General features: G+C 39.2%; 3 protein-coding genes across 3 annotated transcripts in view; all 3 read right to left on the bottom strand.

Annotated features, from left to right (window-relative positions):
• The window catches only part of LOC134328786 (uncharacterized), a 765451-nt gene that overhangs the window by 4857 nt on the left and 735027 nt on the right, over nucleotides 1-25567 (bottom strand). The window lies entirely within an intron of this gene.
• LOC134328968 (histone H2A-like) lies at nucleotides 372-758 on the bottom strand. Its single transcript, XM_063010206.1, has one exon. The coding sequence runs from the start codon at nucleotides 756-758 to the stop codon at nucleotides 372-374; it is 387 nt and encodes a 128-aa protein (XP_062866276.1).
• Nucleotides 1378-1995, bottom strand: LOC134328833 (histone H1-like). Its single transcript, XM_063010064.1, has one exon. It carries the CDS (start codon nucleotides 1993-1995, stop codon nucleotides 1378-1380), a length of 618 nt encoding a protein of 205 aa, XP_062866134.1.

The raw sequence follows: 25567 nt of genomic DNA, 5'->3' as shown, positions 1-25567 counted from the left end.
ATTCTTGATTATTTCGTCCATTTTGCTTATTATTGTTATTATTATTAGCATTATTATTATTTTTGTTCCATGTGTATTACACAAACACGTTTGTTGCACCACTTTTAATCGTCTATATTGTTGGTTTTGCTACTGCAAGTGATCTGTAACTTCACTTGTGTACACATATATAGGGATATATGTAAATATAGAGAAAATAATAATACTTAATGATTTGTTCATTTTACCATGACATAAATCATGTGTTTTATGCCATGTGATTCTATGAAACGATATAACATTTATTTACACATTATCTGGGGAAATTGCACTTTTTCTGTGGAAATGGGTGGCTCTTAAAAGAGCCTTTTGGTTAGAACACGAGAGCGACTTTACTTGGCCTTGGCTGCTTTCTCGGTCTTCTTGGGTAACAGAACAGCCTGGATGTTAGGCAGCACACCGCCCTGAGCGATGGTTACACCGCCAAGCAGTCTGTTCAACTCCTCGTCGTTACGCACGGCCAACTGCAGATGACGAGGGATGATACGAGACTTCTTGTTATCTCTGGCGGCGTTACCAGCCAACTCGAGGATCTCAGCGGTCAGATACTCCAGCACGGCAGCCAAGTAGACAGGAGCACCGGCTCCCACACGGTGGGCGTAATTACCCTTACGTAGCAGTCTGTGAACACGGCCCACGGGGAACTGAAGGCCGGCACGGGATGAGCGAGTCTTGGCCTTAGCTCTAGCCTTACCACCGGTCTTCCCTCGGCCACTCATTTTGATGATCAGATGCGTTCGTGGAACAAAACTGAAGTAAACTGGGAGAGAACTCGAAACGGTACGATATAGGCAAACTGGCCTCTCTCCTATTGGCTTAGAGCGAAGTCACAGCTGAGCCAATCATAAACGCGCCGTCATGTCTCAGAGACGAAACATACACGCCCCCTCACATACTGCCCCCGCCCCTCCTCCCCTCTCTTCTCCTCCGTTCTCCCGTCAATGTAATGTATGATATAGAAAAGCTTCTCTTAAGCAACAATTACATTATATTATGTCACAATAACATTTACACTAACAATTACATTATGTAAGGAGCTCATATACGTGAGTGCACATACATACACACATTTATACGGACAGTTTTATGGGGATGTGTGACAAAATCATTATTATACATAAAACAGGACCAGTTATACTTAGTGTTTTGAACTCCTTGCTTATTACACTCTCCACAAAATATGTATGTATGGATGGTTGCATGTATGAATAGTTGTATGATTGCATGCATGCTTATATGTATGTATGTGTTTAGGAAACGCGACTCTTTATGGGAGGAAATAGGTGGCTCTTAAAAGAGCCGTTTAAAGAAAACGAAGTTAATAAAACATGAACAAGTTTACTTCTTCTTGGGGGCAGCTTTTTTGGCCTTGGCCGCTTTGGGCTTAGCGGTCTTGGGTTTGGCTGCCTTGGCTTTTTTAGGACTCTTGGCTGCCTTCTTGGGGGTCGCCGGCTTCTTAGCCTTCTTGGGGCTCTTGGTGGTTTTCTTAGCGGCAGCAGCGGGTTTCTTGACCTTCTTGGGGGACTTCTTAGCGGCGGGCTTCTTGGCTGTTACCTTCTTGGGCTTCTTTGCAGCGGCGGGTTTCTTTGCGGCCTTTTTCACTTTAGGAGCGGCGGCTTTTTTGGCCGCGGGCTTCTTCGCCTCGGTCTGCTTCTTGTTGAGCTTGAAAGAGCCTGAGGCGCCGGTGCCCTTGGTCTGCACCAGGATGTCCTTGGTCACCAGGCTTTTGACGGCGAGTTTGACGCGGGAGTTGTTCTTCTCCACGTCGTATCCACCTGCAGACAGAGCTTTCTTCAGGGCGGCCAGGGACACGCCGCTCCTCTCCTTGGAAGCGGAAACAGCTTTGACGATCAGCTCGCCGACGCTGGGACCCGCTTTCTTGGGTTTGGCCGCGGTCTTCTTTTTAGGAGCCTTGGCAGGGGCCGAGCTGGCCGGTGCTGGAGCTTCTTCTACCATCGTTGTTGGAGCTAAAACGGCGCTAAAGGCCTCAGCATACTTCATGCGGAAACGACGTTCGCCTGGCTTCGGCGACCGATGTGACGTAATCGCGGAGAAAACGAACAACCGCGGACGTCGCGCAGAGGCTTCGCTCGCCTTGTCGCGCACATGGAAGCTGGGCGAACTCCGCGGACGACGTCACGCCGCGACAACACCTGTGATTGGTCGGTTAAAAAAAGAGGCGTGTCATGAAAACAAACACGGATTTTGAGGAGCGTCTCAACTGTGATCATCGGCTGCGTCCGAAATCACTACTTTTATACTGAACAGTATGCAGTTATTAATCATTATTAAGCATTAAGCATTTATTAAACAGTACACGAAAAGTACCTGGATAATCTACTGCTTGGGCAGCATTTTTGTGTATGCAAACACAGCACACTTAGGTACTGAAAGAGCTTACTTCTTTACCGGCCAAGCAGTGCACACTACCTCTATTTACTATGCGATTTTGGACACAGCCATCGTTTTTCGGTAGTCACTAAATTTAAATTACATTAATTTGTCTTTACATTATAAATGTCACCGCGTCACATACAGCTGTGGAGCAGACGCGACAGGCAAAACGAAACCGCTAGAAGTATGCCAGCTTGTAAGCTCGCGAAGACGCGTTCGGCTTCGCGTGACGCTCGCGAACTTAGTTTCGCTGGAAGTATGCTGAGACCTTAAAGCGACGCAGCGCACATTTCACATCTTATTACACGTAAAAATATGCTGAGGAAACCCGATCTTCTTGTAGACACAGACTGAAAAGGATAAACCAGGCCTTGGTGTTTTCCACATGTATTTATAAGCGGATGTGAGTTTCCTTTTCTACTAGAAAAATAGGCTGTTTAGTGCGAAGTAAAACACAGTTACCAAGCAGGACTAGGTCGAGTCCAGGGTGCTTAACTGTCATGTAGCAGAAATGAAAGAACAAATGTAGGAAAAAAAATAAACCTAATAATTTAGAATAATAATGATAATAATAAGAAGAATATTTTAATACACTAACATTCATTTCAGTTATTCCTACATATTTGTGCTGTAAGATCTACAGAACATCACCGTGTCAGTTTTAAGTTCACATATACTGACACATTTCTAAAACAACACATGGCTCCAACATTCACATTCTACTGATCTTTCTAACACTTACAAAACAGATTCAAGTCTATTTTAAGTTTTTTTATCTGATACATCTCACTAATAAAGATGCACTTTTGTAAAACGCTTTTAAAACTCAGAAATGCCTTTAACACAGCTAACACCGACTTATAAGTAGAATCCAGACACTGCTTTACACATTCATGACCCTAACACCCAATTTGACAAAACATTAATGGCTCTTGCAGTCCAGTCATTTCCACCTATTTTACTTACATTTTTTACTCTCTCTTTCAGTTCAGTTCAGTTTAGTGGTGCTTTATTGGCATGAATGTAATTAGATACACTATTGCCAAAGCGGTAAACAATCAACAGTGAATAGAAATGAGAAAATAAGATTTCTCTCACTCTTACACTCACACACACACACACACACACACACACAAACCTGCAAAAACTATAGCAATAAACACAAGCATTGTCCATGTATATATTACACATTTGTAAACACTATTTAACTCTCACATTTTAATTACCTTCAATAAAAACTCGTACACCGCTGCAGGTGTTTTAGTTGTACATTTTCCTTTAACGTGTCTCTAATGCTACTTTCACATGCACTGAAAGGTTTCTAAAACATTTTGTTTGTTTTATTCCAATTTTACTTTAATTTTATTAATTTAGACTAATTTTGGATCATACACTGCCTCATCTCCTAGTATGGGTTTTTGGCTACATTGTCATGTCTAATTGTACAATGTTAAAAATGTTGAATTTCTTTTTTAACATGTTTAAAACTGCAAAACTTATCAAATTACACATTAGTTACAAAAAAAAATGTCATGTGGAATACATCAAATTGATTGTGGACCGATTTACTGGGGAAAAACAGTGGAGGTAACAGGGGAATAACAGGCTCTCCATGAAAGCCTGTCCTGCATTAGTTCGTTTCATCTCGATGAGGGCAGTAACCATGTCCGGAATTTAAAAAAGCTAACCAGACTAGACATAGGAACCCTCTTCCTCCCTCCTCTAGAAGAAATGAAGTGGAAATACAAGCCTAAATGTCTTTATTAGTGGGGTGCGATACTGCAAAATTTGGTATCGATCCGATACCAAGTAAATACAGGGCCAGTATCGCCGATATCAATCCGATACCGATACTTTTTACTTATAAAGTAGCTTATTTATTTTTATGGAGGGAAGAGCAAGGAAGTGTGATTTATGAGATGAATGGATCATCAATATGCTGTACAGTGAGATATGCAAAGTCTTAAAAACCAACAAAAAAACGTATTTATTGAATGTGGTATTGGATGGGTAGCCAGTGGAGCTGTTTAAGTGAAGGAGTTATGTGATCACGTGATCTTGTATGTGTTAGGACCCTCGCGGCTGAATTTTGTACATTCTGTAGTCTCTTAAGCTTGAAGGCAGGGAGCTCATAAAGAACAGCATTACAATAGTCCAGTCGGGAAGTGATTAGTGCATAAATGAGAGTTTCAGTTACATAGTAGAAAAGAGAGGAGAGCAGTCTAGAGATGTTCTTAAGATAAAAATCAGCAGTTTTAGCAACATTTTTTTATGAGATTCAAAAGAAAGAGTGGAGTCTAGAATGTCACCAAGATTGCGGACCTGAGACGGACCTGAGGGAAGAATTGGTAAAATCTGGGAATTTTACAATATCATATTACTTTTTATTAACAATTCTCCAAAAGTGCCACCAGAGGGCGACATCACAAGAATTTTTTTAACATGGGTAACAAGATCTCGTTTTACTATAATGTTACGACCCCTTTTGATGGTATAGGGGTATTGATGGGGTCAGTATCTAAAAAAATAACCTTTTGTGAAGTACCAGAGTAGCAGAGAGCTAACAGACCCAGACACAAACTTTGGATTGTACTGACTTTTTACTGGAAAAAATGAGAAAAACAATTCACAGAACAGATATTTATGGTACAATCTATAAATAAAATATATACAATATAAATTTACATAATAAAGAAAAAAAAATGAGGCTCTGGGCTTAGGTGGTGCTAAAGCAAAGAAAATAATAAAACATAACAAATTCCCTAACAAACAAAAGACAAAACAAAACCTAGCTACACTAGGATTACCTGTCTTAACAAAAATACATGGGGTGGCACACACCTCTTACCTAATGTATTTAGACAGATGGCTTCCTACGTGTAGCAATATGTATAAGCGCGCCCTAACTTACCTGCCCAGGCCCTGAAATACAGCCACCTGACTGTACATAGTGACGGTACATTTAATTTAGCTGAAACACTGAGCAGGAGGCACAGACACATACACACACAAATACAAGGGTTAGACTTCCTTTACAAGTTCTAGTGACGGCATGAGGAAACACAAAACAATCCGTGTGTACTTCAGCAAAATTAACACAAAGTTAAAAAAAAAACTGAAAATTCTCACCACCGGTGATAATCAGCACTCGCACAATATACAACAAAACAAGTTACTTGATTGTCACCACGTCAATGGAGATTGCTACCACGATGAGTATTTGTTTTTGACTGAAAATCTTTTTCGACTAATCCTCACGTCGCTTATATGACTTAAACAATTTGTCACTTCCCACCTCAGCGTTGTCCTGCTTTGCGGATCATCAGGCATGACAATCTCTAAAAGCGGCTCATGCATTTGGACAGAGAGAGTGTTAATCACCATGGAGCATAAACATTTAACAATAAAATAAACCCATACGTGCACAAAGATTCTTTTTTTTTACCAAGATTTTATACTGTATTATCATTTCATATTGATATTGACAATTCTCCAAAAGTGCCACAAGAGGGCGACATCACAAGCACTTTTAACATTGTCACAAGATTTTATATTTCCATATCATAATACTTTGTTTTATTAACAATTCTCCAAAGATGCCACAAGAGGGCGACATCACAAGGATTTTATTAGCATGAGCACAAGACTGAGCTCCACGTGGACCAAACCATGAAGGTGCTTGTGATCCATAATCCCATTGCTGAGAATAAGTTGGTAGACGTGTCTATTCTAATAGAGGACAACCATGTACTGAACGCAGACATCCCAAGTCTCCTGCATATACATAGCGGCTCGCTGATGCCCGCAAGTCAGATAAAATCTCCCGGAATCTAGAACGAGCGGCCAAGAGCGACACAAACGCGCACGCAGGCGACACAGACTTTATTCCCCGATCGCGTATTAAATCCGTTATCTGATATACAATCTAGCGCACTGTGTAGGGAACATAAATCAAGTGTCTAATATACTGTCTAGTGCACTATGTAGGGAACATAAATCAAGTGTCTAATATACTGTCTAGTGCACTATGTAGGGAACCTAAATCTGTTAACTAATACGCCACCTAAATCATTATGTAAGAAACATAAGTCTATTATCTAGTGCACTACGTAGGGAACATGAATTCATATTTAAAATACTATCTAGTGCACTATGTAGGGAACATGAATTCATATTTAAAATACTATCTAGTGCACTATGTAGGGAACATAAATCTATTATCTTTCACACTATCTAGTGCACTACGTAGGGAACATAAATTCATATTTAAAATACTATCTAGTGCACTATGTAGGGAACATAAATCTATTATCTTTCACACTATCTAGTGCACTACGTAGGGAACATAAATTCATATTTAATATACTATCTAGTGCACTATGTAGGGAATATAAATCCGTTATCTGATATACAATTTAGTGCACTATGTAGGGAACCTAAATCCGTTAACTAATACGCCACCTTAAGCATTATGTATGTCTATTATCTAGTACACTATCTAGTGCACTAAGTATGGAACATAAAATCTTTTCTAATATACAATCTAGTGCACTATGTAGGGAACATACATCTTTTATCATTCACACAATATTTAAAAAAAAAACTATCATATACTATACTATCAGCAGCATCTCCTCTGAGTTCCTACACTGAGGAACTCACACAAACTGCCCTATATACTGGGAGAGAAGAGCGGACTGATCACACATGCTGCACAATTTGTAGCAGCGTGTCACAATCTGAGGGACAACCAGTGAGGCTGATCACAAATTATTATTGATTATTATTGATATTACAGTGGGTTATTTTTTTACTTTTATTTTTATTTTACCATATTATGTTATTTTTTAACAGTTCTCCAAAAGTGCCACAAGAAGGCGACATCTCAATTTTTTTTTTACCACGGTCACAAGAAAACAGGCCACAAATAAACACAAGGCCAAAATTACAGTGGTCTGTCTACCTGCATATGCTGTTAACATAGCCGTGTAGCTGTATTTACTTAGACAGAATAAGAGAACAACCAAACACAAAAACTCGTGTCCCTCAGGCACGTAACAATATCATATCACTATTTTTTTTTTTAATTCTCCAAAGGTGCCACAACAGGGCGACATTACAAAGATTTTTTTATTTACCATGATCACAAGATCTCATATTACCACATAATATTACTTTTTTTTGCAATTCTTTAAAAGTGCCAAAAGAGGGCTACATTAAAAGATTTTTTTTAACCCATTTGGTCACATGAACTCATTTGACCATATCATGTTAATTTTTTTTACAGTTTTCCAAAACTGCCACAAGACACCATGGTTTTTACCATGGTCAAAAGACCTCATATTACCACATCATATCGCATTTTTTGCAATTCTCAAAAAGTGCCACAAGAGGGCGACATTACATTTTTTTTTTACCATGGTCACAAGAAAACTGGCCACAAATAATCAATTAATTAAAAAATAAAATTATACACTCTAGCTTTGTCTTTACATTTTCATTTTCAGTATTTAGCAGATGCTTTTATATAAATTGACTTACATTTTGCAGTCTAAGCAATTGAGGGTTAAGGGCCTTGCTCAAGAGCCCAACGGTGGCAGCCTGGCAGTGATGAGGTTTTAACCATCAACCTTCTGCTTACTAGTCCAGTATCTTAACCGTTAGGCTACAACTGCCCTTGACATTCTTTTTTTCTTTTTTTTTCATATTGAAAGTCCCGCCCCCAGTCACTCCACCATGTCTCTAATTGGTTGCAGTAAAGAACAGGCTCATAACAATATCATATCACTATTTTTTTTTTTGCAATTCTTCAAAAGTGCCTTAAGAGGGCGACATTAAAATATTCTTTTTACCAATTTGGTCACATGAACTCATTTTACCATATCATGTTAATTTTTTTTACAGTTTTCCAAAACTGCCACAAGAGGGCGACATTACAAGGATTTTTTTTGTACCGCGGTCACAAGAAAACTGGCCACAAATAATCACAAGGTTAAAATTACAGTGGTCTGTCTACCTGCATGTGCTCAAAACATAACCTTGTAGCTGTATTTACTGAACCAGTGCTTTAGAAGTATACACTCTATCTTTGTCTTGACATTCTATCCTTTTCTTTTTTTTAATCATGCCAGTCTCTTGCTGTTTTTTTTACTGGAAGCCCCGCCCCCAGTCACTCAACCATATGTCTCATTGGATGCAGTGGAGAAAACGCTGCATCCAATCAGCAGCCACTTGTACTGCAAAAGGGCAGAAAGACAAAAAAAAGGGAGAACAACCAAACACAAATACATGAAAACAGAAAAAAAAAAACACGTGTCCCTCAGGCACGTAACAATATCAAATCAATATTATTTTTTTTACAATTCCCCAAGTGCCACAACAGGGCGACATTACAAAGATTTTTTTTACCATGGTCACAAGATCTCATATTACCACATCATATAACTTTTTTGCAATTCTCCAAAAGTGCCACAAGAGGTCGACATTACAAGGATTTTCTTACCAACATGGTCACAAGATCTCATTTTACCAGATCATGTACATTTTTTTAAAATTCCTCAAAAGTGCCACAACAGGGCGACATTACAAAGATTTATTTTACCATGGTCAACAGACCTCATATTACCATATCATATTAGTTTTCATAACAATTCTCTAAAAACGCCACAAGAGAGCGACATCTCAATTTTGTTTTACCATGGTCACAAGAAAACTGGTGTCCACAAATAAACACAAGGCCAAAATTACAGTGGTCTGTCTACCTGCATGTGCTTATAACATAGCCGTGTAGCTGTATTTACTTAACCAGTGCTTTAGAAGTATACACTCTATCTTTGTCTTGACATTCTATCCTTTTCTTTTTTTTAATCATGCCAGTCTCTTGCTGTTTTTTTTACTGGAAGCCCCGCCCCCAGTCACTCAACCATATGTCTCATTGGATGCAGTGGAGAAAACGCTGCATCCAATCAGCAGCCACTTGTACTGCAAAAGGGCAGAAAGACAAAAAAAAGGGAGAACAACCAAACACAAATACATGAAAACAGAAAAAAAAAAACACGTGTCCCTCAGGCACGTAACAATATCAAATCAATATTATTTTTTTTACAATTCCCCAAGTGCCACAACAGGGCGACATTACAAAGATTTTTTTTACCATGGTCACAAGATCTCATATTACCACATCATATAACTTTTTTGCAATTCTCCAAAAGTGCCACAAGAGGTCGACATTACAAGGATTTTCTTACCAACATGGTCACAAGATCTCATTTTACCAGATCATGTACATTTTTTTAAAATTCCTCAAAAGTGCCACAACAGGGCGACATTACAAAGATTTATTTTACCATGGTCAACAGACCTCATATTACCATATCATATTAGTTTTCATAACAATTCTCTAAAAACGCCACAAGAGAGCGACATCTCAATTTTGTTTTACCATGGTCACAAGAAAACTGGTGTCCACAAATAAACACAAGGCCAAAATTACAGTGGTCTGTCTACCTGCATGTGCTTATAACATAACCTTGTAGCTTTATTTACTTAACCAGTGCTTTAGAAGTATACACTCTATCTTTGTCTTGACTTTCTTTTCGTTGTTTTTTATTGGAGAAAATGCTGCAACCAATCAGCAGCCACTTGTTTTTTTTTCTGTTTTCATGTATTTGTGTTTGGTTGTTCTCTCTTTCTGTCTTTCTGCCCTTTTTCAGTACGTGTCTCTCAGACATGTAACAATATCATATCACTATGATTTTTTTTTTGCAGTTAGCCTACATCAGCAAATAAAACTTACCTTCACAGTGGTGTCTTTTAGTGGTGCTTTTTTCATTTTGAAACAGGATTGTCTCTCCTTCCCCGGAAATTGTGGAATGACTCCACTACACTGTTTCCAGTGCTTCCTGCTTCAGAGTCTAATCAAATATCATCAAGAGAGTACATGTCTGTTCAGACATCCAGTATTCCAAACTATATTTATGCAGTGCAGTACAGTCTCATTCTAATTTAAAAACACAAGTAATCTTTGAAACGTTACCTTCACTCATGCCACGCTTATCAGCATGGCACAAGAATTGGATGTCCTTGTCACATGAACTGCAGAACGTTGTTTGAGAATACAGACTGAATCCACAAAATGGACAACAAATAAAGCATTATTAGGCAGGTACCCACTGTGGTTGGACATTTTAACAGAGGTCTAGTTAACAGACAATAGCCACTTAACATGAATGGTACAGCATGTTGTTCAATACCTCTGTTGACTGAACATAATCGATTATCTGTTTTACTAACGTTAAAAGTGATGTCGGTTACGACGTAGCTAGCTTCACAATAATAATAACGTTCGATGACAGTCTACATAACTATGTACATGTAAACACAGTGAACAACGTTGATCATTTGTAACAACATTTAACGACATTAATCACAGAATCATCATTAATCACATAGCGACAAAGTTATCACTTACTTTTCAAACTTGACTGCTGCTAGCTTCCGTTGTGGCTTAACTTTCATTGTGACTTAGCTTCCGTTGTGTCTTAACTTCTGTTGTGGCTTATTTTTATTTGCGTTGAGACTTCTTTTATTTGCATTGTGGCTTAATTTATTTGTGTCGTCACTTTTTTTATTTGCGTTGTGACTTTTTTTATTTGTGTTGTGGCTTAATTTATTTGCGTTGTGACTTTTTTTTGTATTTGCGTTGTGACTTTTTTTATTTGCGTTGTAACTTTTTTTTATTTGCGTTGTGCCTTTTTGTATTTGCGTTGTGACTTTTCTTTGTGTTGTGGCTTATTTTATTGCGTTGACCCTTCTGGGCCACTGTACTAATTTCCTTTGGAATCAATAAAGTATCTATCTATCTATCTATCTATCTATCTATCTATCTATCTATCTATCTATCTATCTATCTATCTATCTATCTATCTATCTATCTATCTATCTATCTATCTAGCTATCTATCTATCTTTTTAGCAATTCTCAAAAAGTGCCACAAGAGGGCGACATTGCAATATTTCTTTGTACCATGCTCTCAAGAAAACACAAGGCCAAAAATTCAGTGGTCTGTCTACCTGCATGTGCTCTTAACATAGCCTGTACCCAGACAGCACAATACGTAGGTGAAGCATCGGTAAAACACTGCCGTGAAGGAAATTCATCGCGTTCTATTTTTAGACGTAGGATATTGGGAGGTGTTAGGTTTTTAACATAACATCATTATTAAACATAAATTACATCCAGACCACATGGTCTATTGTTCAAAATGACGCCGTGACCCGGATCCCCCCCCCCCTGACTCATACCGAAGGGGGGAGGCGGAGCCCGGGGCTTTTTAGCACATTTCATTGGCTCCAACAGCAGCGGCGTAGGAGGAGCCTAGACTAGTTTAAAAAAAGGGATGGCGGGCTCAGGTCTGCCTCTTTCTTACGTGGTGTGTCTAGACTGCAGGAGTAAGGAGCGCCGGCCGGCTTAGCTCTGATATATATTCACAGATTATTTTTACACTTAATAAAGTGTTTTAAAGAGTACTTTCTGGACTTCTCGACTGCTTTCTTCAGGACCTTTTTGAACCAAAAGATTTATCATAACAAATGGTAGCAGAGGATGGTTCAAGAGGTCTGAGGATTGCATCAGAATTAATTCAGCTGACTGAGGTAAGACCAGGAATTCTGAAAAAAATCTTTTGTACTCAGTACAAGGCGCGCGCCTGCTTAAGGTAAACAGACGTTCTCTGTATATATTAGATGCATTTATTATTTAGTGTACTGAGTGTGAAAGTGAATCACAGAATCCGTAAGTGTCTGATTAAATTACTAAAGTATCATTAGATAGTTTAAAACTGTGAATATATGTTGGAGCTAAAAATGTGTGTTTCCTGATATCTGAATTTGAACCAAACCGGTTAAAATAAATGTTAAGGGCGCCATTGTGTATGGAACACTATTGGAGGGAAAGGGGAGTCTGTCTGCTATGGGAGCGAGACTCGTCTAATTCGAATTGTTCTACATTTTAATTAGCCTGTCTGTTATGGGAGCGGGGTTTAATTAATTTGATAGTTCTAAATTATAACGAATTTGTCGGTTATGGGAGCGGAATTCGTAAATTCGTGTGGGAAATCTTGAAAGAATCTGCCGGTGCTGGAAACGGGATTCGATCTATAAGATTGTCCTATATACGGGCTTGTCTGTTACGGTAACGGAGCGCCGTTTAATCTTGAAAGAATCTTTTGGTGCTGGAAACTAGATTTGATCATCAAGATTATTCTAAATTCGGACCTGACTGTTATGGGAGCGGGGTTCGGTTAATTAGACTACTTTAAATTCTAAATCAGGTTCGAAAAACAGTACATCAGGAGTTTTGTTTGTCAGTAAGTCTCTGTGTATGTTTGTCTGTGAAACCGTGTGCTGGATGTGCAACGTGGTTTCTTTTGTTGTCGGCGCCATTTTGTTTCTTGAGAACGCAGCGTGGCTTTCTGTCTGTACGCCATTTTGTCTTGGGAATGCAACGTGGTCTCCCGTCTATCCGCCATTTTGTTTCTTGAGAACGCAGCGTGGCTTTCTGTCTGTCCGCCATTTTGGCTCTGTCTGTCCGCCATTTTGGCACTGGGTTGCGCAGCGTGGTTTCTTTTGTTCGGCGGCCATTTTGGACCAGAGAGCTGAGCGTGGTTTTCTGTCTGTCCACCATTTTGGCTCTGGGAGAGCTGAGCGTGGTTTTCTGTGTATCCGCCATTTTTGGCTCTATGTGAGCAGCTTGCCGTATCTTTGTCCATCGGCTATCTTTGTCTTTGTACGCCTGGATTGGGTAAGTGCTGCAGTTAATTTTATAATCAACTTTATTTTTATAATCTTAAGATAACTGAGTTAAGATGAAGTATGTATGGTACCTTATTAAGTGTGTTTTAAGGTAGATAGCGCTCTTGAACTTTAAGGTTCTTAAACCAGGAAAGAGTGGAATTCATCCATGTGTGACATAGGACATTTTCACACAAATAGTTAAGGAAAATCTCCTTAATCAGAGTTGTTATAGTGAATAAGATTAAAAAATTTTTGACTAACCCAACGCTTGTTAATCGTGTTAGGAGCTTTGCATGTATTGTTGAGAGATTGTTATATTGTTTTTTGTTTTAATGTGTGGGGTAATGCTGGGCAATAATTCGACATCAATATGTCGCAAGTGGGGAATGTTTCAATAGCGGGGATATGATTTTAAACAAATTCGATCAATACACATACATACACGAAACCAGTGCTTAGTGTTACCGCTCTGATCGCACTGGTTACTGTAACACAGTAGTTTTTAAAGCACATTTCACAGACTGTAATTTTGCTTTTGCTTAAGTATGTTTTGTATTAGTAATTGTTACATTTTGAATAGCATCTGTTACCGAGCAAAAAAAAAAAAATAACCGCTAAAGAAATCGCGAATTCAGTGAGTTGCGACAGGGAGTCGAGTCTTTTGTCTCGGTTCCTTTTGAAGAGCCGCGTGTTTACATGGCGACTGCCGGAAGAGTCGGTTCCTTTGTTTCGGTTAGAAGAGCCGATTCATGGATTCAAATCATTTTACGACACATCGCTAGTGGGTGTCTTTGAAAAAGTTTTATGTCATTTGAAATGACACATTACATATCCCTAACTGTTTTAATTGTTGTATCAACATGTTTCTTCTATTGCATTTGAGTTAAGGACAACGTTTCTACTGTTGCATTTGAATTAAATACTACTGTTGTGAGGTTTGTATCCACTCCTGTTTACATTACACAGAGGAGACCCCCTGCTGTTTACTCGGTGAGTACATTTTAAATGAGTTACTTTCTACTTTTTGCTTGAGTGGATTTTCAGAGTAGTAACTTTACTTGTAATTAAGTAAAGATTAATTAAAGTAATAGTACTTTTACTTGAATACAATTTTTTGGTACTCTTTCCACCTCTGATTAGGACATATGGTAATATATTAGATTATATATTGTCAAAGCTTATGTTTATTTGAGAGTGATGTCGTGTTTTTCTCTGTATACAAATGCTGAATACAAGTAAAAGGTAAAAGCTATTATATTACTGTTTCTAAAATATTGTGTAGTTGTGAAGAGTGAGATTTCATAGCCCTATAAATCTTATGAGGTGTGATCATTTGTTTGCCTCTTGAATTAAATTGGAAATAATGCCTGAAGGTACCACTATTTCTGTACAGGACAGGGACTCTGATCCCTTCTGGATTTGTGCAGAATTTTCTTTCTGTCTCTGTCTGCTACAGAAATATCCGTAGTTATACTAAGTGATATTGAGGGTTATACTTATCTAACTCGGTTAGTGCCAAATTATGTTCTATAACTGAAAGGAAAACATCTCACGTATCAAGTTAATGATTGTATAAATACTACAGTGTACTTCTAAAATTGAACATAATTATCAAATGCTGTAATGTACTTAATCCTACCACTTTTTACTAATTGCAGGAGATGGTGAACATCATGACTGTATTACTCTATCTATTTTTTCTGGGCCTGATAGGAATCCTGAATTGGAAATGTTTGTGAAAGGATTTGCATCCAGAGATGCTGCAACAGACAGGAAACAAGTGGGCTTAGTTAAAATTTTAGCAAATGATACTTTGTGTCATTGTCCCTCCTATTCAATTTAAGTGGAACTATTTAAGTAAAGTTTTGTTCCAATTTTACAGGACAATGCCAGAGGTGACACTGCTGACAAAGCTGTTACACACCTTCCACTGCTCAATAACGACATTATTTGTTTACAGGTCCAGCTAACACCAGACTTTGATTGAACTAACTTTAAAGTTCTGTGCTTTCCAACAGGATAAACACATTTAGAAGGTTTATTTAATATTTTATTTTCAAGATTTGATTGTAAAATTTGAAAAAGGGGGGAGTATTATGGCAGGAATAAGAATTTATGTTTAAAATGCCGCTTTGTGTATTAAATCCTGTGATACATTGTGCTGGGGCAGCTGGACTGGCAGACCTACGGATATGCATGCAGATTCAGGTACGTATATGCATGCAGATTCAGGGACGCCTGGTGAAGGTAATCTTCAGCCTTACCTCACATATGAGGACATTACATTTTGGTTTTGTTATGCCTTATTCCTTGACCTGCTAAACCTAGACCGATTGTTCCCATTAGTGGACACTTTTGTCTGCCAGCTAGTGGTAGCAAAAGTACTAGAACACTAATAAAGTTTGTTTGCTTCTTTATTAAGATTTTGACGTTATGTTTTGCACTTTGGTTACATTTATGACAGGAGCGGTGGTTGCTCATTGCACGGGATTCAGGTTATATCGGGCACAGACATGGACAGTTCAGTGTCTCTGGTTCGCCTCGCTGGCATGTCTTTGGACTGTGGGAGGAAACCGGAGCACCCGGGGAAAGCCCACACGACAACATGCGGGCTCCGCGGAGGGGGGACCTTCTTGCTGTGACGGTGTGCGACGGTACTACCCACTGAGCCACCGTGTCGCCCAACTAAGGTTAAAAACATAAGGAATAGGAAAAATGCATTGAAAAAATCAAAGCTCGGGTCTCAGGAGATTAAATATAATTGCTTACACGGACTCCGGTAAGATTCAATTTAATTGGTAATATTTTTTGGAAATTGGTAATTGGTAATTGGTAATATTTGATGCTTGTGTTGTATCCGATGAATCTTTTCTAGCTAATTGATCAGGTCAACTCACTCATTTTATACTATATAGTTTATTGAAGAAGTTAGATTGGTTCAATGTGGTGCAGTAAACCTTGTGGCAATACTATGCATGATCATAGATGAGTGCAATTTAAAGATTGAGGGAATAGTGAGAAGAAAATAACTTGTTAGGAGAGAAGTACATGAAGGGGGGTGACTGGAGACCCAGGTCATAGGTTTCACAGACACACAGCAACCCAGCGGGGGGTTGAGGCCATAAACTGCAGGCCCTGCATGAGTAAAGAGAAGTCTGATATTTAATCTACTGTGTACTGGCTGAGGATGGTGGACACTTATGCAGTACCAAAGATGATGTAAAAATTATGAATACCAGATCTTGCAGATGTGTGTCATGGCTGTTGTTGCATTCTGATGTTTGAGTAAAGCAGTGTTCAAGAGGCATATGGGGTGCTGAGGTACAGAATGCCAAAGTAATGACATCAGACAAGAGGAAGGGAAAGCTGATGTGAGACTGGATGGAGACGTTATGCAGTGAAATCTCAAGACCGTGTGGGACAGTAGTGTGTTCTAATAGACATCCACCTGAAGATCTGGGTTCCATAATAAAAAGTGAGGGGTTCGGTAACATCTTATAGAGGTTTTGGATGTATTTTACAGTAAGGTATTAGAATAACAATAATTCGTGTAGAAAAAGTTTTGGTTACAAGAGTAAATTAGAAAGAGCTACAAGTGCTTGTGTTTTAGTGAGAGTAGGGATGCAGGTACCATAGTGATGTGGGGTTAATGACATTTGTAGGGAGATGTAACAATAATACAATAGAGATAGTATAGGTTGGTAGTACTTTGCAGTGAGTTAACTAAATGGAACTGTTTAAGTAGAGTTTAATGTGATTCAAGAAAGCCAAAGTGGATCAAAGCGCTGGTGATGATGAGCATGAGGGATTGGCTGAGCAGGAGATGGTCATGTGAGAGTCTGTTGGATTGTGGGAAATGGAGTCTGTATTGTTAGAAGCAGGAGGTGTGTTAGTACCAGTGACCAAAAGTTGGGGTAAAAATCTGAATGAATAAATAATATAAGTCAGGGGTTTGTAGGACTGATGGAAGTTGATATAGCAGAGCGGTTGTTATTTTAAGTATGGCAGAGTAAATAATAAATAGTGGATTGGTGATTTGTATTGGGAAAAATGTGATTTAGAAAATTTGAAGGCTCTCTAGCATGCGGCGATGATGAACTAGGAATAAGTGTAGAAAATGTTAGATGTAATGTGTATGCACCTTCTGCTCTGATCAGTTTGAACTGTTTGAAGGGGAATTTTATATAGCAGGAAGGGTTAATGCAGTATGAGAGACAAGTAATGAAGTGATTGTTTGTTTCCATAGGGCCATTGTCGGTCGCGGTGAAGTAATTGTTTGTTTCCAGGGGATCACTGTCGATTACCTTGAAGTATATGTTTGTTTCCATAGGGCCATTGTCGGTCGCGGTGAAGTGATTGTTTGTTTCCATAGGGCCATTGTCGGTCGCGGTGAAGTAATTGTTTGTTTCCAGGGGATCACTGTCGATTGCCTTGAAGTATATGTTTGTTTCCATAGGGCCATTGTCGGTCGCGGTGAAGTAATTGTTTGTTTCCAGGGGATCACTGTCGATTGCCTTGAAGTATATGTTTGTTTCCATAGGACCATTGTCGGTCGCGGTGAAGTAATTGTTTGTTTCCAGTAGACACTGTTGTTGTACTGAGGTTTACGTTCTTTTGTCTGAGTTGTGTTTGGACAACCGAGTGAGTTGTGCCAGTGAATGTTAAAAGAATACTCGTATTCTTCGACTAGGCAGGAATCTTCTGTTCTAGGGTGTGTCTCGTTAAAACCTATCAGTTTATCTTTTTCTTAATACGTGTTACTGATTTTGCTCGAAAGGTTGTTTAAAGCGGTCTAAAATGTCTACAGGAGCAACAAACCAGAACCGATAAACAGGGGACATTTTTCAGAAGGGATGTGTGTATGAATGGGTGTCTGTCGCTAAAACACTGAATGAACTGCCAAAGGCAGCTCACTTGCGGCCCTGACGCTAACCTTCCTTACTCGCCGGCGCCACATTGGTGTCAGAAGTGGGATCGTGGTGTTTGGGTGGCTCTGATGGTTTGGTGAGCCAATATGCCCGGTCTGTGCGAGTGCGCTAGCCCAGGTGGCTGTAGGGGCAGGGTGCCCGGTCCAGCAGTGGGTGGAAGAGCGACTCGGCAGTGTAATGGGGTGCGGTCCGGACATGGAGCCACCCAGTGGACGCTGGTGAGTGGGTCACCGGGACGGTTGACCATTAGGGAGGGGGCAGTGTAGCGTCGCCACTGGGTCTGGCACGGGCTTTACCCAGAAAGCCTTGCGGCAGTGGTGTCTAAGCTCACCGTGGCCGTGTATCCCGTTGTTGGGAGTGGGGTGGCTGCGGTGAGGGCTGGGTAAGTAGCTTATATGTTTGTCTGTTGTATGATTGTATGTGTGTATGAATGGGTTAAGTGGCTAGAAGGGATGTTTGGGCCATGGAAGGAAGTTATTGCAAGTTTGGTGATGTCAGCATGCGTGGGAACGGCAATTTTAGTGGTATGTGGTTGTTGTGTCCCATGTATCAGGGTGTTAATGGGAAGATTTGTAATAGATATAGTGAGTAGAGGAAGCAGAGGGGGGCAGGATCCACCAGTTATCCAGATGGTGTTGGCTGATTTGTCGAGATATCAGGTAGATGATGATGAGGAGGATACCCTTGAAGGTGGGCCGGAAGACCCACTTCGAGCGGCATAAGTGCTACTAACTCTGCTTAATTAAAGGTAAAACCGACCAGACAAGACGAGGAGAGAGGACCAGCACTACTAATCACACACCGTGATGAAGGAAGGAGACTCGGAAGGACTGGCAGAGGCAGACTTCGTGGGAATTGGAAGACCCACTCCGAGAGACAGAAGTGACACCAACTGAACCAACCAACAGGGAACTAAACACCGCAGAAAGCCCGACAAAACCGACTATGTGGAAGAAGAGTCCAGCGGAATCAACGGAGCGGAACAAGACGAGGGGGGAGAATTTAGTTAGACTAGGAAAAAAAAAAAAAAAAAAAAACATAAACATATAGTTCGCAGACACATAGACCATCTTTGAAAACACTAGTTAAGTGCAACACAGATAGTTTAGCTACAAAACGCAAGGGGTTAGTTCAGGATTGTTTACAATGTATATATGTTTGGTACTTTTAGGAAGGATATTCTCTGTTACATCGTTTAAATGTTTGTGCTGCTGTGGAAACAGGTAAGACCGACAGGGGAGAATCCATAAGACATTAGGAGTCATGCAGAGACACAGGAGCTATGGGCCCCTTCTGAATATCTGCAGCTCCGTCTGGTGGAGGACAACCTGAACGGACTTCCTGTAGAAGCCACGCACCCATTGGTTTTATTTTATTTTTCTTCTCTTTTTGATTTCCTATTTTTTAAATTACTTTATTTTGATTTCCTGTTTTTATTATTTTTTGTTTGTTCGTTTGTTTTAGGGTTAGGAGCTGTTGCGATAGGTACGGTTCCTTTAGTTTAATTGGTAGCCTTTTTATTTTTAGAAACGTTTTATTGTATAAAATTCAGCCCAGTGGCCATGTAGTCAGAAGGGGTTAAATTGGGGGGTTGCTGACGGCTATCCTTATCTCCTGGGATCTAGAAACACCTAACCTATAGTTAAAAGTTATTGTGAAAGCATTAAGATGCTTTCAAGGGGGGATTTGTTAGGTTTTTAACATAACATCATTATTAAACATAAATTACATCCAGACCACATGGTCTATTGTTCAAAATGACGCCGTGACCCGGATCCCCCCCCCCCTGACTCATACCGAAGGGGGGAGGCGGAGCCCGGGGCTTTTTAGCACATTTCATTGGCTCCAATAGCAGCGGCGGAGGAGGAGCCTAGGCTAGTTTAAAAAAGGACGGCGGGCTGAGAGAAGGTCTTCTTGCTTGCTTACGTGGTTGTGTGTCTAGACTGCAGGAGTAAGGAGCGCCGATCGGCCTAGCTCTGATATATATTCACAGATTATTTTTACACTTAATAAAGTGTTTTAAAGAGTACTTTCTGGACTTCCCGACTGCTTTCTTCAGGACCTTTTTGAACCAAAAGATTCATCCTAACAGTGTGCATGCACCACCTGGTTTGATCAGCTTACCTACACTAAAACACTACCTATAGAATCTACTCAAAACATGTGAGGTAACAATTTACACTCATTTTGTTTGGGTAGATTTTACTCAGATTGAACATCTCTGAAATACTAATAGAAAGTAAATAAAATCTACTTAATACATCTCATTTTATTACACAAATAATTACTAACAAAAAGTGTGTAGTATTTATTCTTCAACTGCTAGTAGATAATATTAATCTATTTAATAATTATATCTATTAATTAATCTATTTGACTAATTAGCCATTACTTATTCAGGAAAGTTTAGCTTTACTTCAAAATATTGTCCTACACAGGTTCAGTATTTATATTGTAGAATTAATCATGTTTTAATAAAATAAAGACATGAAGCACAAAGGATTCTCTGTACTTTGTATAGTTTATTAAACAATTCAAATTCAAATTAGTCCGTGACCATGTTTGATATTAAACTTCCTCTTGAGACTGTAAACCTTCTTGTACAGCTTTTCCTCCATCAAGTTCCAGATTAAGTTTCTGGAATACTTCGAATGTTTATTTCAGCTTCACAAGAAACTCAAGGTTGAGGCCATAAATCAATCTCATTACCAGCATGCATGCCCAGGCTCAGTTTCCACATCCGTTCAGTACATGGTTGTCCTCTATCAGAATAGATACGTCTACCAACTCATTCTCATGACTTGCCTGGTTAAATAAAGGTTAAATAAAAAAAAATAAAAAAATTCTCAGCAATGGGATTATGGATCACAAGCACCTTCATGGTTTGGTCCACGTGGAGCTCAGTCTTGTGCCCATGTTAAAAATCCTTGTGATGTCGCCCTCTTGTGGCATCTTTGGAGAATTGTTAATAAAACAAAGTAATATGATATGGAAATATAAAATCTTGTGACCATGTTAAAAGTGCTTGTGATGTCGCCCTCTTGTGGCACTTTTGGAGAATTGTAAAATATCAATATGAAATGATAATATAAAATCTTGGTTAAAAAAAAAAAAAGAATCTTTGTGCATGTATGGGTTTATTTTATTGTTAAATGTTTATGCTCCATGGTGATTCACACTCTCTCTGTCCAAATGCATGAGCCGCTTTTAGAGATTGTCATGCCTGATGATCCGCAAAGCAGGACAACGCTGAGGCGGGAAGTGATAAACTGTTTAAGTCATATAAGCGACGTGAGGATTATCACCGAGGCGGTGTGGCATGGGGGAGAGAAAGAGAGAAAAGAGAAAGCGGGCATTTTAAAGACTTTATATGGCGTGTTGGTATGGAATTTCAGTCGAAAACAAATACTCATCCTGGTAGCAATCTCCATTGACGTGGTGACAATCAAGTCACTTGTTTTGTTGACTAGTGTGCGACACTTTTTTTCCCAACACTTTCCTTTGGAATTAATAGTTCTATCCATCTATCACCCACAATTACATGTTTTTCAATATTTCTTAAAGTTTACAGTTTCTTAAATGGTTCTATTGGATTTTCCCATCATGTCTCATTAAACTGCAAGAAATTAAATCAGTCTTTACATCTTTAACACTCCAAATATGCTTTTTTCGCACTTTTATTCACACGTGTTTCATGTTTGTTCCAAATTAGCGCATTGCTCCAACGAGCAAAGAAATAAATTGCTTGTGTAAATACTTTAATATGTTGACAAGGGAAATGAACCATGTGAGCTAAACATTTCCTGAACAACTGCATTTTCTTTTCTGTATTATAGAGGACAAGATTCTAGCTGCGTCCGAAATCGCATACTTCCATACTCAATAGTACGCGAAATGAGGACGCGAGAGTGGTTAATATGTCCGAATACATAGTATACACAAAGAGGTACGCGAGAAGTACCCGGATGACCTACTTATTGGGCAGCCATGTTTGAGAATGCAAGCGATGCACACTTGCGGTCCACGAATGTATCCCATAATGCAACTGGAGCTGCGTGGGCGTTTGATGAGTAATAAGAAACAAGAAAGATAGCGGCCTTCTGAGTCCTCTGTTCACAAGTGTAATTAAGATAAATAATATAAAATTTTAAAGACAAATAAATAACAAAAAGACGATAAATATCCAACATTTTGGCGAGTGGGGTTTGTAATGAGTCTGTAACTATGGTGATATTACGTCATGTCATAACTTGACGTTGGAAAGATGGTGGACGTAGTACTTAGCGGTGTTGTGTGCATACTGCATACTTCTGTACTGAAAGTATGTACTTCTTTACCGGCCAAGTAGTGCATACTTCCTCCAATCTAGTACGTACTCTGTAAGTATGCGATTTCGGACGCAGCTATTGTTGACTTTTTCTGAGGAGCGGAGACTAATGGTACCATCTCAAAATATATCCATATGTTGTACATGACATAATACAACTTTCACAAAAATAGTCCTTCAAATGGCTTGTTTAAAGCACCCGGTAGTAACAGTAGCTTAGATAACTACTTATTAATCATTCAGTTAAAAGAAATGTTTTGTACTGTTAGGAAGTACCCTAAGTAGGGCAGGTTGTCCAGTTTCCTGCACTTCTCTGCATCTGTCTGCAGCTCTCTGAAGTCAGGGTACGACTGCAGTGAAGATTCACTTCAGTGGCCACTTACAGCCATAATTTCCCTGCATCAGAAAGTTTCTGCACTGACCGTGCAGACTGACAGTGGCGTATTAATATGGAATGATGTGAGGTGGTCATAGGTGTGGGCGTGTATCTGGGTTACAACGGATTCGAACGTGGCTCAGCCAGATTTTAGGACCAAAACTATCTGTTTTATAATATGTATTTTTTTATTACAGTTTATCCTGGGGGAGGGACATTTCTGTGATTGGCCAATGGACATGCAGTGAGGATACTGTGGTGGGCCAATGCACACTTCAGGATTATTATTTAGGGATATTTAAAACAGAATTTATAAGCCCAGAACCCCTTGTTTTTTTTTTTTTTTTTTTTTTTTTTTTTTTTAATTGTACCATAAATATATTTTGTGAATTGTTTTTCTGATTTTTTCCAGTTTTTTTAGATACTGATCTCGTCAATACCCCTATACCATCAAAAGGGGTCGTAACATTATAGTAAAACGAGCTCTTGTAACATATGTTTAAAAAAATTTTTGTGTTGCCGCCCTCTGGTGGCACTTTTGGAGAATTGTAAAAAGTAATATGATATGTTAAAATTCCCAGATTTTACCAATTCTTCCCTGTCTCAGGTCCGCAATCTTGGTGTCATTCTAGACTCCACTCTTTCTTTTGAATCTCACATAAAAAAATTTTGCTAAAACTGCGTATTTTCACCTTAAGAACATCTCTAGACTGTGCTCCTTTCTTTCATTCTCTTCAACTGAAACTCTTGTAATGGACTATTGTAATGCTGTTATTTATGGGCTCCCTGTCTCCAGGCTGAAGAGGCTACAGCATGTACAAAATTCAGGGTCCTAACACTAACTAACTCCTTCACTTAAACAGCTCCACTGGCTACCCATCCAATACCACATTCAATAAAAAGGTTTTTTGTTGGTTTTTAAAGCCTTGCATGGCCAAGCACCTACATATCTCACTGATTTACTTCATCCATACTCACCTACTCGTTCACCTCGGTCATCAGATGAAAACGTTGTTAAACGAATACTTGTTGTCCGCCCTTTCAGGCTTTGTTCTATGTGACAGGGATTTTAGTATATCTGGTCCCAAACTCTGGAACTCCATTCCTGAGAAGCTCCGAGCATGTACTTTGTTTTGGCTGAGCGGGAGTCATCTCTTCCCCTCCTGCGCCACCAACCAGACAAACCGCCAAAGTTTTTTATGTCGTGTTGTATATCTTCTCTGGTAGTTAAAAGTTTAACTTAGTTATGTAATTTTTTGTTATTATTTTAATCAAACCTAAAAGCAGAGGAAGGGAGTAAAGCCCTGTTTTTTTCCTGGTAACAGTAGAGAGAGAGAAGCAGGAAAAACATTGTATTTTGATTAGTTTAGTACGGTGGCCGAGAAGTGCAAAACAAATTAACATTTTAGAAAACAAAATTACAAAAAAACAAAAACTAATTTACAAGAGCTGAAACACTTTTACCAATGCCGAAACAAATTTACAAATGGCCAATCTGACGGAAATGGTAGGTACAATACACAGGAAGTGCTTGTTGCTTACCTGCTGTCAATCAAACTGTTTCTCGGGGGTAAAGTGAACAGAGTTTATGGTAACACTAAACAATGTTTTGTCTATTTTGTGGAAATCATTTTATCCAGTTGACCCACTTTTGTTTTTCTTGTAGGAAGTTTTTAGATTGTTTGTGCAGACGTTTAGACGTGGCCTGTGCATCTCTTTCTACTGTCCGCTTCTCTAAACATCTAAGGAATTCCCACATGAAAAACAAAAGCGGCCAACTGGCTGAAATAATTAACACAAAATGGACAGAACATTGTTTATTAGGGACGGAACATTTGATACCGAGGCTTTGAAGCTTGTTTCACTTGTTTCACAAGCTTGTAACACTGGACTCAGTGTATCGGAGCTTGTATTAAACCAGCAGTAATGTGCGGGACTGATTCAAAGCTTTGGTGCTCTCTTCTATCTCACTGACTATATAAGAAACAGTCAAACTACACTCTATAAGTAATGTGTCATTTTTTCTACACAACTACTAGGGCTGCACGATATATCGTTTCAGCATCGTCAATGCGATGTGTGCATGCGCAATAGTCACATCGCAGGACGTGCGATGTCACTTAATGCAAATTAAATCAAATACGTCATGCTACAACTTTTTTGCTGCTTGACACAAAACGAAAATTCACACCGTTCTCATTTTCCATGACGTATCTACACCAGTATGTTTGAAATCCTAGTGAGCCGCCTCGCTGTCTTACTACCTACATATGCAGCTGCCTCAGTAGAGAGGATTCTAATAAGTCATTAAATTTTATAAGGCAGGTTATTTGAATGCGCTACTTAGCGATTCTATTGGGTTTCGCGTTTAGCATTTAGCATCTTGCCATTAAAATGATGAGGGACGGCGCTAACATTTCAATATAACATCTCGATTCGTGAACAGAAAACTGTTACATTTGCTGACAAGCCTAAAATTGCAAATAAAATCGTTAAAAATCAATAATTATTTGTTTACGTTTGAAAATAACTTTGTCCGCACCGTCAGCCATGTTTATTTTTCTGTGAGAGAAGAGATGCCGCAATGAATTCTGGGATTGCCTTCATCATTAAGTATGCTTCCGATTCTCACTCGTTCTTAAATCAAAATAACATTGTAATATTAAGATGCCTCAGTGGTGAACTTAGTAAGGCATCTCGGATTTCGAAC

Source organism: Trichomycterus rosablanca, chromosome 15 (genome assembly GCF_030014385.1).
Source record: "Trichomycterus rosablanca isolate fTriRos1 chromosome 15, fTriRos1.hap1, whole genome shotgun sequence".
NCBI lineage: Eukaryota > Metazoa > Chordata > Actinopteri > Siluriformes > Trichomycteridae > Trichomycterus > Trichomycterus rosablanca.
This window is presented reverse-complemented; position numbering and strand designations above follow the sequence as displayed.

Bases quoted from the DNA above. Each gene is read 5' to 3' on its own strand.
- LOC134328968 (XM_063010206.1), bottom strand. From the start codon at position 758: ATGAGTGGCCGAGGGAAGACCGGTGGTAAGGCTAGAGCTAAGGCCAAG.
- LOC134328833 (XM_063010064.1), bottom strand. From the start codon at position 1,995: ATGGTAGAAGAAGCTCCAGCACCGGCCAGCTCGGCCCCTGCCAAGGCT.